General features: G+C 39.4%; 1 protein-coding gene across 2 annotated transcripts in view; it reads right to left on the bottom strand.

The window, feature by feature from the left end:
* Positions 1 to 12,106, bottom strand: part of KLHL29 (kelch like family member 29) — a 390,175-nt gene that overhangs the window by 138,940 nt on the left and 239,129 nt on the right. Inside the window, exon 4 of one of the 2 annotated variants that reach the window (XM_071440010.1) lies at positions 7,563 to 7,676. The exons of the other annotated variant lie outside the window; for it this stretch is intronic. Within the exon in view, the coding sequence (XP_071296111.1) occupies positions 7,563 to 7,676 (114 nt within the window). The remainder of the gene's footprint in view (positions 1 to 7,562; positions 7,677 to 12,106) is intronic. 2 annotated transcript variants of the gene reach the window in all.

The following is a 12,106-nucleotide window of genomic DNA, read 5'->3' on the forward strand; positions in this document are numbered from 1 at the left end:
TTCTTACAGTCCAAGAGGATATCCTAAGATCTTTAAATATCATTCATTTGGGGGTTGGACTACATGATCTCCAGAGGTCCCTTCTAACTCTAACAGTTCTGTGATTTTGTGATTCTGTGATTGTCCTCCTGGCTTGCATGAGATATCTGTATGGAAATACAATATATTTGAAAAAAAATGCTTCTGGAAATTTAATAGATCTACCTTAAAAAATCCACAACAAACTAGTATTTTCAGAAATAAGTCACTTCATTTGCCATAAAAATAAAAAAAAACCCAACAAACAACAACCCAGATATGGTAATATCTACTCAGTGGCAGCTACATAAAATGGAACAATCTTCTGTTTGCTCAATTTCTTCCAAAAATAGTGAGTTTTGTTTAGCAGGAGGTAGAACAAGAGAGACTTATTTACAACTGTAGGACAAATTACTGTAGAACAGTAAAGAGAAGTCTTCGCATTTACTGTCTGTCAAGCCTTGAAATTGAATGCCAATAAAAAAAAGCATAACATCACTGGCTGCTAAAGTGGGTATGTTGGCAGGTCTTCAGAGAGGTTAAAATAACTCTAAAGGAGGGGAAGGATTTGGGCTGAATAATCATCAAAGCGGACATGATCTGAAAGAGATCTCTTGATGAAGAAACTATCACACGGATTTAAATGCTACACCAGACCCCTGCTGCAATTTTAGGGGGCCTTCCCAAACAATCACGCCTTTGCTGAAGAAAAGGCTTGTAGAAAACAAGGGTGCTCCAACAGGTCTCATTTATTTAAGTCTGCTGTGTATTTCATTGCTGGAAGATTAAAAGTTTTTTGTTTTGTTTTGTTTTTACTGGTGTCAGAACCTCTAAACCAAACGGAACCAGCTGCCTACTGCTGAATGAGTATTGAAGAGTGAAGCCATAAAGAACAGGAGACCAGGCTGAGTGATTGCTTGTTTGCCTCGCATCTGGGAAGTAATTTAGCTCAGAGATGGGGGTACAGCAGCTCCATAAATGCCCTGGGTCACACTGTACCAATGAAATCTCTGTCAACACCAGCAGCCTGTTCACCCATCACCAGTACCTCAATCAACCCATGAAAGGAAGTTATTAGCAAACCCATTTATGCCCTCTGCAAATACATGCACACCTTCCCCAAGCCAATCTGTCATTCCTCCTGTCTGCAAATCCACCAGAGGCACCTGCTTCCTCCTGCCCACCCTTCTTCCCCACCGGCACCCCCACAAGCACCTGTCCTGCTCCAGTGTTCCCCCCTTCACCCAAGAGCCCCTGATCTCTCCTGACACCCACTCCCTTTTCTACCTGAGCTTTACCCTTGGTGGGCTCCTGGAGTCAGGAGTTCTCCTGGAGTGTGCAAACCTTGACAGAGGACCCAGGTTTTGCTGTGCTGCCCTCTTTGCTCCCAGAAGCCACAATGGGAATATTTCCCCCACTAGACATGCTATACTTTGTTAAATGCAGAGATTCACCAGGAAATGTGATTTTAATATATATTTTCCTGAAATTGTTTTTTTTTTTTTTCAAAACTCATCAATTTATTATTTTCCATAGTTTAGGGGTTATGTTTTTTGGTTTTTTAATGTAATTTCTCTAGTTTTTTTTTCTATTTTATTTGCACCAAGGACAATGATATTCTGGTTTTAGATTCACATTTACTTCTGTCCCCACCATTTTGACTACCTCTATAACTTTTGCAATTGAAATAAAAATGAGTCAGAAAAGACATAAAGAGAGGACATGCAGACAGTCAAGAGCTTTAAGAGCTCTGGTCTATTCATGGTGAAGAAACGGCAGGAGGGGAAGAAATAAGTCTTGGTTTTGAAATGCTTTCTATTTATAAATTGTCCTGAGAAAATGATTAATATGAATACCTTTAGCTTTTACATTGTACAAGGTCTTTGACACAAGAGGATATAACACTGCTGGTGGTTTACCAGTTCATGTTAGCACTATCCCTTTGGGTCTAGCTAAACTGTTTAACAGCAGTCAAAGCACTCTGCAGTAGAAAAATAAATAAATAAATGAATATATACATAAATAAATAAAAGACCCACCACCATTCTCTGCCTATATATCAGCTAAAATACGCCCCCCAGAAATATCAATATTTATTTCAAAGCAAAGCTTTAAAAAATGTAAATGCACTATAGAGAAATGGGCATTTTTAGGAACCAAAAGGAGGATTCATGACTCAAATCACACCCTGTGTGTTCCACATGTGGCTTCTGTGTGTTGCATTTCTTTCTTGTATGAACTGGGTCTTACCAGTGGGTTTGAAATTTACAATCATTATTGTGAGGCATTGTCAAGACAGGCAGCATCTTGTTTAACTTTGTTACATTCCCAAGCTGCTTTAAAACGGTGTTGATGTAAAATAAGAAAAAAAAATCCTCTATTAAGTAATACAGAATGACACACATGCTACAATTTTAAAAGAACCTGTATGTTTTGTCCAGAATGGGTAAAGAAGGAAGTACAGCTCTGCTAAATTCTACAAAGATCTGGTTGCTTATTTTGGAACTTGTTTTCCAAAAACCCTAGTGCACCACACCAGACACATGTGAAAGTGGTAGAATCTGCAGCCAAATCTAGATCTAAATCCATACTTCGAGCATTAAAAAAGAAGAAGGAGGTTATCAGCTTTGCTATCAATAAATGCTTCTCCTTCACTTTCACTAAATGCCCGATTTTATTTCATTAAACATGCTCACAAACCCTGGTTCTTAAAAGGCTCAGTGGATTTAAATACACAGATCCAGTAGATTGCTTTCAAACTGTACTCCTGAACTTGTGTTCATTTGGTCAGAAAGTGCCAGAGATGAGTTGGTATGAAATCACAACACACATCCATGAAACACAGACAGTAATGGTGGTGGAAAGAGAGAAACAGCTCACTGAACTTCCTTTTAAAATGTATACATACTTCTGGTCTCTGATCTAATTTCTGCTTTATTTTTCTTAATACATGAAGGGTTACATTACAAGTGCTGTATGTCTCTGATCTGATTGCAGCAATTACCCATTTGCGTCTCTGGAAAGTGAAATTATTTCCAGCGTTATCAAACAAAGGAACTTTCTGTCCATTCGCTCAGGCCCACGACAGTGCTCTATTTGATGCTTTTAATGTACAACACAAATGACCAAAAAATGGCCTGTATTATGCTAGTTGTGCAGGGGGAAGAGCTGTGTTCCATTAGTGATCCACAGACTTCACAGAAACTAATTGTACTATGTTACACTTTTATCTTTAGCTTTCATGTCAGATGCTTGTTTGAATTAAACATGGAACACATGAAAAAAGGAAATGCATTACAAAATCTACTGGGTATACATCTCTGCCAAAAGTCTATTTACATGAAAAGACCAAAAGGTTTCTAAAAGGTCTGTTAAAACCTGGCTAGTCAACAGCAGCAGTGGCTAGTTAATTGCCTGAAATTCCTGGCAGACTACAAAGACTACTTAAGGAATCATCAGCATCTTTCTAGCACCTGTAAAATGTTCAATTTGTGCTCTTTGCCACGGATAGAGTACCCCAAAATAAAATCTCAGTATTTTTTTCCCTCTTTAGTTTAAAGCCACCATTAAGAACCAATAAAAATGTTCAGCTGAAGTCTGCATTTCACCACCTGCCACTTTGAACTCCAGAAGGGAGCAGTCTCCCAGTTTTAAGGAAATTAACTGCAATACAGATGTACAGGCAGAAGAGAGCAAGACAGAACAATTCTGGAATTACATGAAACTAACACAGACAAGTTGCCAGACTGTCAATTTTTTGCAGCTCAAGCAGCCATAAACCATGGCCCATAGGCAACAGTAATTGTTGTACAGCTGGTCGACTGAACCTTATTATATTAAAACATTAAAACCTTCAGATTCATGAGGCTTTTCAGAATATCCACAAGAAAGTTCATGAGTTCACAGCCATCAGATGATATTAAAGATTGGGAATTAGTGATTTGGTCTACACAGCAACATGGCTGTATACAGCTACTCTTAGGTGTTGAGGAGGCAGAGCTACAACTAAGTCTGACTTTAAGCCCTAAGCTTTACAAATCTGTAATGAAGTAAAATCTAAATGTCTAGTAAGACGTTTTTTACATCAATAGAAACATAAAATCTATTCTACTACTAAGAGCATCAAAGAGTATGCTAGTGGACTTAAAGAACTCAACATAAAAACCACAAAAAATCCAACAACAAAAATTCCAATAGAATCTTCCCCAGGTTCAACACCACCAAGCACCTCCTGGAAAGGACTTACAGACACATTTCAGCAAATTCCCCAGAGCATGTGGAACCACTGACATACATCCTGCTATGGCTTAGAGTGTTAAGTCCTATTCTAACAGTTTTGTGAGCAAAAACAAAGTAATCTGGAAAGAGAGATACTATTTGTGATTTCCAGCAATCAAAACTGTTTTAATAAGGCCTTCATTTAAAGTGATGGATGAGAAGTAGCGAATCTCTGTTCCAATTTTCCAAAAGAGATTGGGAATGGCAGCTTAACACCAAGGTAATGGTATGCAATATGCAACCCAGTCTATTTTAATTCCCATTGAAAATAAAAAGGTTGAGGGGCATGCATGCACAGAGGCAAACATTCCCTCCCACAGATTCAGGTTTTATGGCCTGTCATGGGTAAAAGCAACTTCAGTTTAATGAGGGAATTCCTTTTAAAGCTGTTCTCTATGCCTCTAACTGGTAATGACTGGTGGCCCTGGTTGGGTTTGAAGTCTGAATGTGTCTGATGCTCTAAAAAGTTTAGTGGTCTCTGCACCGAAGAGTTTATGGTCTAATTTGTAGTTCACACTGTTAAATATTGCATTAAACAGGTATTATTTGTAGGTGTGCATGTAAAATCTGACCATACAGGGAGATGAATCTTTATATGGAGCAAATTCCTACACGGCACTGGACAGGAACCAAGTATATTTCTGAATTTAGTCCATGGCCAAAGTAGCTCTTAAGGATGGAAGCAGAGCTTTTAAAGATGCACTGATGACAGCAATATCTCCCTAGCACTGGCTGTGTGGCTGGGCTACAGAAATTAAACTGTTGTTTTAAGAGATGAATGTACTGTAACATATTAAAAACCTAAGAGATATTGACAGGCCAGCATATAAGAGGAACAGAAAGAACAGTCCTGCAGTAAAACCTCATTCGAGGACTTGCTCATGGGTGGAGAGAAGAACTCATCTACCTTACAGTTCCCATCACCAGGCAATTCTGTGATGACACAGAGTTGTTTTCCTCTTCCCAAAACTAATGTGGGAGCCACAAGAAAGAGAGTAATACAGTTAACTCATAGGAAAAATGTTACTACCCTGCATAAAAGACAAAAGAAGTCTAAATTCACTCTTGAGCAGACAGAATAATTCAATACTTAGACTCCTTAAGCACCATCCAGCGAGGAGCCACCAGTCAGGTGAGCTCCAGAGCACCATAGCACAGACCAGAGACACATGGCTCAGCAGTGGGGTAAAGTCCTTGCTTTGCAGCAGATTTAAAAACACTCCCCACCTCGAGGTTAATGACACAGGCTTGGAGAAACCCATGAGCACAGCAGGCCCACAACCCTGTGATGGATGCATTCCACCCCTTGACCAAACTGGGGTAGTTTGGTAGAGGCTGCAAAGTAAAGGTCTGATCCGTGTCCAGGCCAAGAACTTCTCTAGTGTCTACTTGTTCTCTGAGAAACCATGAAGGAAACAGTGACACTGTGACCGTGTTCACAGGGGTTCTTGGATGAGGGAAGAGATGAGAATGTTGATTCCATGTTCAGAAGGCTTGATTTATTATTTTAATATATATATATATTACATTATAACTATACTAAAAATAAATGGAAGGACAGGTTTTCTCAGAAGCTAGCTAGGCTAAGAATAGAAAAGAAAAGAATGATAACAAGGGCAGCTCTCTCAGACTCTGTCCGAGGTAGCTCGGTCCTTGATTGGCCATTAATTATAAACATCCAAGATGGGCCAATCACAGGCGGACCTGCTGCATTTCACAGCAGCAGATAACCATTGTTTACATTCTGTCTCTGAGGCCTCTTAGCTTCTCAGAAGGAAAAATCCTAAGGAAAGGATTTTTAGTGAAAGGATGTCTGCAACATGACACAGTGAGCATCAATGCACATGAGCTTGGAACACTGATCATGCAATTAACACATGAATAGCTGGTGGCTTTTCCAAAACTCATTAATGAAGGAACAAAGAAATTTGTTGATACAAGAAGAGTCATGCAAACCTTTTCCATCACATGCAACTGGACTATAACCCAACCACTTAATTCCAGAAATTTGACAGCCTAAGTGAGCCTTCTTGAGCTCTTCTGGCCAGATAGCCTGGCTGCATGGTGGTGATCCTTCCTTAACCTGGGACAACTCTCAAGAAGGCTCCTTGAGACAGCGAGACCTTTAACCAATGGCTGATCTGTCAGGAACCTATATTAATACTAATGTAACATTACTAATTCATGTAGCTACTCAATATTAATTATTATCAACTTATTATAGATCATTGCATTAAATATAATCCATTGTCCAAGTCTGAAACCTTGATTGGACCTAACTCTACCAAGGGTCTATAATGAGTTTAGAATGCAAGCAGGCCTACTCTGAATCTTGTGACTCAACAGAAGACTCTTCCTCACTCTTTGTATTTTTTTCATTGGATATAGGCCTTTGTCTGAGACTCAGACTGGACCTGGCTGCACCTGAGTTCCACCACTCTATACCTCATGACTCATCAGGAGAGTCTTCCTTACCATTTTCCATCTCCAGTCTCTGTGCAAAACATTCTACCTTGATTCTAACTCAGTTTGCATTTGTGCCCTTTTTCCATGCAGTAATTAATAAGGTGAACCTCACCATCCAACTTACTTAACCTTTGTAACCCACTGTTAAACTTTGTTAAATTCCATTGAACTTATTGAACTAATGAAACGTATTGCGGCTTCTCTCTTGAGTGAGGTGCATTCCACATATTCACAGGAGTTCCAGACCAGCACAGCATCAGTACCTTTACCCAGCCCTGATCCTGGCTCCATGCAGAGCACAGCTTCTGACCACTCAGTTTGTGAGCTGATAAGAAGGCACATGTATGAGCATGTCCAGCTTCTTCCCAACACCAAAATCAACCCCAGCTTTCCTGGACTGAGTCTTGGCTACTCTGATAAGTAAGAAAGCCCAAATTCCCTCGCTTTGACAATGCAATGGAAGATAACTCCATACTGGGAAAGGGTCAGCTGCTTCTGTCTCATCAACCTTTTCTAAGGCTCACATCCACATTACCTGCAGGTTTGGGAAGGAAAGAGAAGGAATGAGATTATGGAAAAGAACAGAGAAAGATGGGATAGCAAAGGGTTGTGAATTGACCACAGGTGGTGTCTATTTCTTTCTCATGGCTGACTGCCCAGTACAACCACCACTCTCACACCAGTGCTCCAGTCATTAGCTAGTAATGAATGCAGGACCATGAAATGACAAGAAGTGCTTCATAAATGCTACTTTGTATTCTGTCTTGGCAAATTGCACCAGCAGAGGCTCAGGTACTCACCCAGCTGCCTTCATTTCTCAGCGAGAACATCAGGGAACGGAGCTGAGGTATCGAACCAAGGTCCCGGCTGCGACACTTGCTGCTCCAGGACACCAGGGACATCAGCGCACGACACTGGGTTCGAGCACAGAAGCCCCACTTTAGCCTGAGCAGAACCTCCTCTACTAACACGGTCTGCATGCAGATCAACCCCAAATCAGAGCAAAGCTACGAATGCAAAATCATCTCACGACGGAGGAGAAAACGCGCGGCACCGGGAACAACGCGGCAGCTACAGAGAACATGCACTGCGCAACGCGAGAGGGCTCTCAGAGATCCTGCAGGCATCCCATGGCACGGGCACATAAATCCACTTCATCATAAGTGCTTTTTGTCAGAGGGCTTAAGGAAATATGGGCAGTAATGGAGTAAGTGCTTGTCAGACCAGAATCCCAAGGGTGCACAAAGGATGTTGCCCTTATGTACTGGCAAAGCCACTGAAGAAGAACCTAAAGGCTGACTTCTTGAAAACTAAACATTTATCTTGAATGCAAATGCTGGCCATTGCTAGGCTCAGAAGTCACTCCATATGGCATTTTCATGCCAAATTTCCCATGGAATTCTTTTAATTATCCAAACAGGACCCCAGATTTCATTCTGGATGAGGGCCTGAAGCATTAGAAAGAAAGAGAGGAATACTTAAGAAGCAAAATGCCCCAATCCCAGCAGTAAGTTACTGCTATAAAAGTTCCTTTTTCTTGTATTGGATGCCGACATTCTACATTCAAGCCCTCTGAACTCAGTATTTCAATTGTAGTACACAGTCCGTGGCAGGAAAGTGCATGTTCTCTGCCTACACAGCAGGCACATAAAAAGAAAGGGGGAAAAAAAAAAAAAAGAAAACCAATATAAGCCTGTGAGTGTTGAACAGTGCTGCGTGATATTAGTGATTTATTAACTTGGCTTGATCAATAAGGCTATCATCAAGGGCACATTTAGTTTGCACATATATTTCACTTTCTAACAAGCACTTTTGTGTGCTCACTTTAGTTTCCATAATCTGATCCAGGTCTCAGGAAGCTTTCTTTAAGGGAGAACAGAGAATTCTTTTTCTAAAAAAAGGATCAAAGTATACTCAGTCAACTCTCAAACAAAAGGACAGACAGTACTGTAGAAACGGCGTGCTTACCTTTCACAGCAAAAAGAAAAATAAGCCTATAGGTTGGGGTTTATCACTGCCTTAAGTTCATCAACACCAATTAAGCTATTAAATTGTGGCTGAATTTGGATCACAGCAATTAAAAATTTCAACTTTCTTTGAGTGTCTTCCATCAGTACCATGCTAATTTAATGCATAATTTAAACTCTGCTGTCCTTTAATTCAGCATTTGTAAATAATTAAAAAAAGAACTAAAAATCCTTTTGCACTTACAAAGCTGACCCCCTCCTCCTTTTGCTACTGCAAAACAAAAAAGACTTTTCAATCAAGAATTTATTTAATTTTTTATATCTAAAAGTAAAAGCCATAAAAAAGATGAGAAACTGATTTACAAGATAAAACAATTAGCTCTGGGATATGTACATTAAGACTAATAAATTTCACATCATATTTTAAGAAGTGGAGGAGGAATCCCAGATATATTAGACTTTATTCAAATTCTATTGAAATGTTCAATTAAGAGCATCTTAGGAAGGTAGGTTATGCAGGCACTAAAATTAAGATGTGAAAAACAGCATTAGAGTGCTATTTCTCTCAGACACTATACACTTTAATAATCCATCCCTTTTTCTACATCCAAGATAACATCTAAAATCTGGGTATTCTTGTAATTGCTCCGGTCTTGTTAAATTTTTTTTTGTGTAGAGGAAACACAAATGTATTTCACAGTGAAAAACACTACAATAATATACTGCATTCCCTTTTAACCCAACATCACAGATCTCAAGGATTCTTATTAAAACCTTTTTTCCTCTTCTATAAAGACATTTTCCTCTGTGCAGACAGATGAAAATGCCCTTTAAGATTCAAACAAGTTTGTGGAAAACCAGCTCGAACCCATCAATATCCCATTGGTTCCTAAAAGAAGGCAAACATTCCCCAAGCTGTTCTGACCAGACATGACTGGCAGATGCTTTTTGGGAATGAGGTCTCAAGACACAACCCTATTTCCATTCAGACTCAGAGCTTTAATAACACAGGAACTTCAGTGCAGAATCAGGCAGTGAGGTAGACATTTAATTTGATTTACAACAGACTGCTAATATATGGTTTTTCTGGAAACACAGTCACTGTTTTCTTCAATTCTTCTGCTCTGTAGGTTTTACATCAAAGCGTTCCTGCTTGTTTTGTTTCTGTATCTCTGTGCTACCAATAGGAAGCTGCCCAGTTCTCCTGTTTTCTTTCAGCAGAACGGATTCGTGGACTAGCATGACTGCCTCAGGTGCCTCAACCACCATCCTTCTAAAAGATTTATGGCAAACACATTGCATCCCAAGATATAAATCTACCAAATGTCTATTAGACATACTTTGCTGTCCACAGCCACATGATTTAAAGCAAAACTGATAATGGTATAGCTTGGTCTAGCATTACTGGTACGCCTGTCAGAATTGTGCTACATTGCTGCATATTTTTTCCAGATACCTCATTCTCATTTTGGGTGTGAATCAGATGATCCTTTAGTATTACTCTGTTGACAACAACTTGTGATGCTAAACACTCCTTTGTCACCCAAGGATAAATGGGTACTATCAAGATTAACCTCTACTTACATTTCCTTCACTGATTTACATTCCTTTACTTTTTATTCTTTTAAGATTAAATTATTCTAAGCATCCAGTTTGAGCCATTGGACTAATAAAGAAGAGGAAATCCAGCAAGGATGCGAGTTTGGCTAGACTTTTCTGTTTTTGAAAGTCCCGTTATGTATCTTTAAAAAGAAAATTCATGTTACAAAAAGCATAAAACCTCACACTCTCTTCGCTCCCAGGAAGTTAACACAAAGTAAACCACCTCTAAAAATAATCTCCCACTCAAGAAATGTCAAGGTGACAGGGAGAGGGAGAGAAGGCTTATTGTGAGCACTTAATAACACAGGTTAGTTCTGTAAGCCATGAAGGGAAGGACAAACTAAAATTAAATGACCTTTGGTAGGGATACCTCACCTACAACAGCAACTTGTTATCTGATCTTCCTAATTCTCCTCCTCCGCTGTTGCAGGTCATGGTCCATCAGAAGCTGCTATTCCTGCTAGGATGGGTGCAGGCCAGACAGTGCCCTTGTATTCCCCCTGGATGGACTGCCAGGGAGGCCAGCCTGCGGTCATTGCAGGTAATACCCCTGAAGAGGCAGCCTGTCCCCTGCTGAACTTGCTGTGGCCTTCAGAAGAGCCAGGGGAGTTCTAGCTGTTCTTGTACAACCTCTGCCTCCAGAATACAAATTGAGACTTGGTTTGTTGTAATAAAGGTTCAGTTAGAACACAAATCTATAAATATCTAACAGTGCAGATCAAAATGGCCAACTTTGGTCACAGCTATTGATCAGAGTGAGAGAAGAAGCAAAATGGGACCACACACCTACTCTGAAAAAACCCCAATAGGTATGCTTTCCACACAGCAGGTGGAAATCAAAATTATCTTTGTTGAGAATCCAAAATCTCCTTTCTGCTCATACCACAGTTTTTGGAGTGACTGTCAGCTTCAGACTGGCTGTACCAGATTTTCCAGATGTTATTAGAATAAAGCACAGAGCCATATCTTGTTTATTAGTGACGATTCTGTGCCAAATTCAAACATAGATCACATGTTGAGTTTCTTAAAAACACTGAGTTAACAAGAAAGTTGAGCCATTAAGCAAGATCTTCCACCAAACATGCCTGTCTCAGAAAGGGTCTCAGAATTTGTGACTTTTAGATGCTTTGAGAGAAGATATGAAGTTGGACTGAATGATAACTGTAGGTCCCTTCCGACTTAACTAATTCTATTCTATTCTATTCTATTCTATTCTATTCACAATTAAATAAGCATATGTACATAGATATATCTGTATCTCTTTCCCTTTCTACTACTGAGCTGTGGATGCTATAAAAAAGTTCATCATCTTTTTCTAAAAGTAGTCCAAGCTTCATATACCGGGGAAGAAAAACAAGAGGTAAAAGCTAACAGACTCACTGAGGGCCTGCTTTTCTAATGCTGCATTTGATTAATTGTATGATTTACTTTCAATGACTGCTTCAATCAATCCTGATCAAATTAACAAAGACAATGATCAGAAATACCAGACTAAAACACAATACAAATTATTTGGTTCCAGGGGATCCAATCAAAGGAAACAGGATTAAATTAACCAGTGATCGGATTAAGGAAAAGTTGCTGTATAAAGTCAGAAATGTATTAGTACTTCAGGCCATTTGCTGTGTCTGTAGGCTGCCATTTCCGGCTCTTTACCTAGAGTTCTCAATACACTTTAAACAAAATTGAGTTTTCTAGGTATTACAAAGGCAATGTGGAAGAAATAAAATAAAATGAAAGAAAAATTATTATTATTATTATTATTATTATTATTA

The sequence above is a fragment of the Agelaius tricolor genome, unplaced genomic scaffold, assembly GCF_023055355.1.
Source record: "Agelaius tricolor isolate 1412-34295 unplaced genomic scaffold, bAgeTri1.0.p SCAF_1, whole genome shotgun sequence".
In the NCBI taxonomy this organism is placed as follows: Eukaryota; Metazoa; Chordata; class Aves; order Passeriformes; family Icteridae; genus Agelaius; species Agelaius tricolor.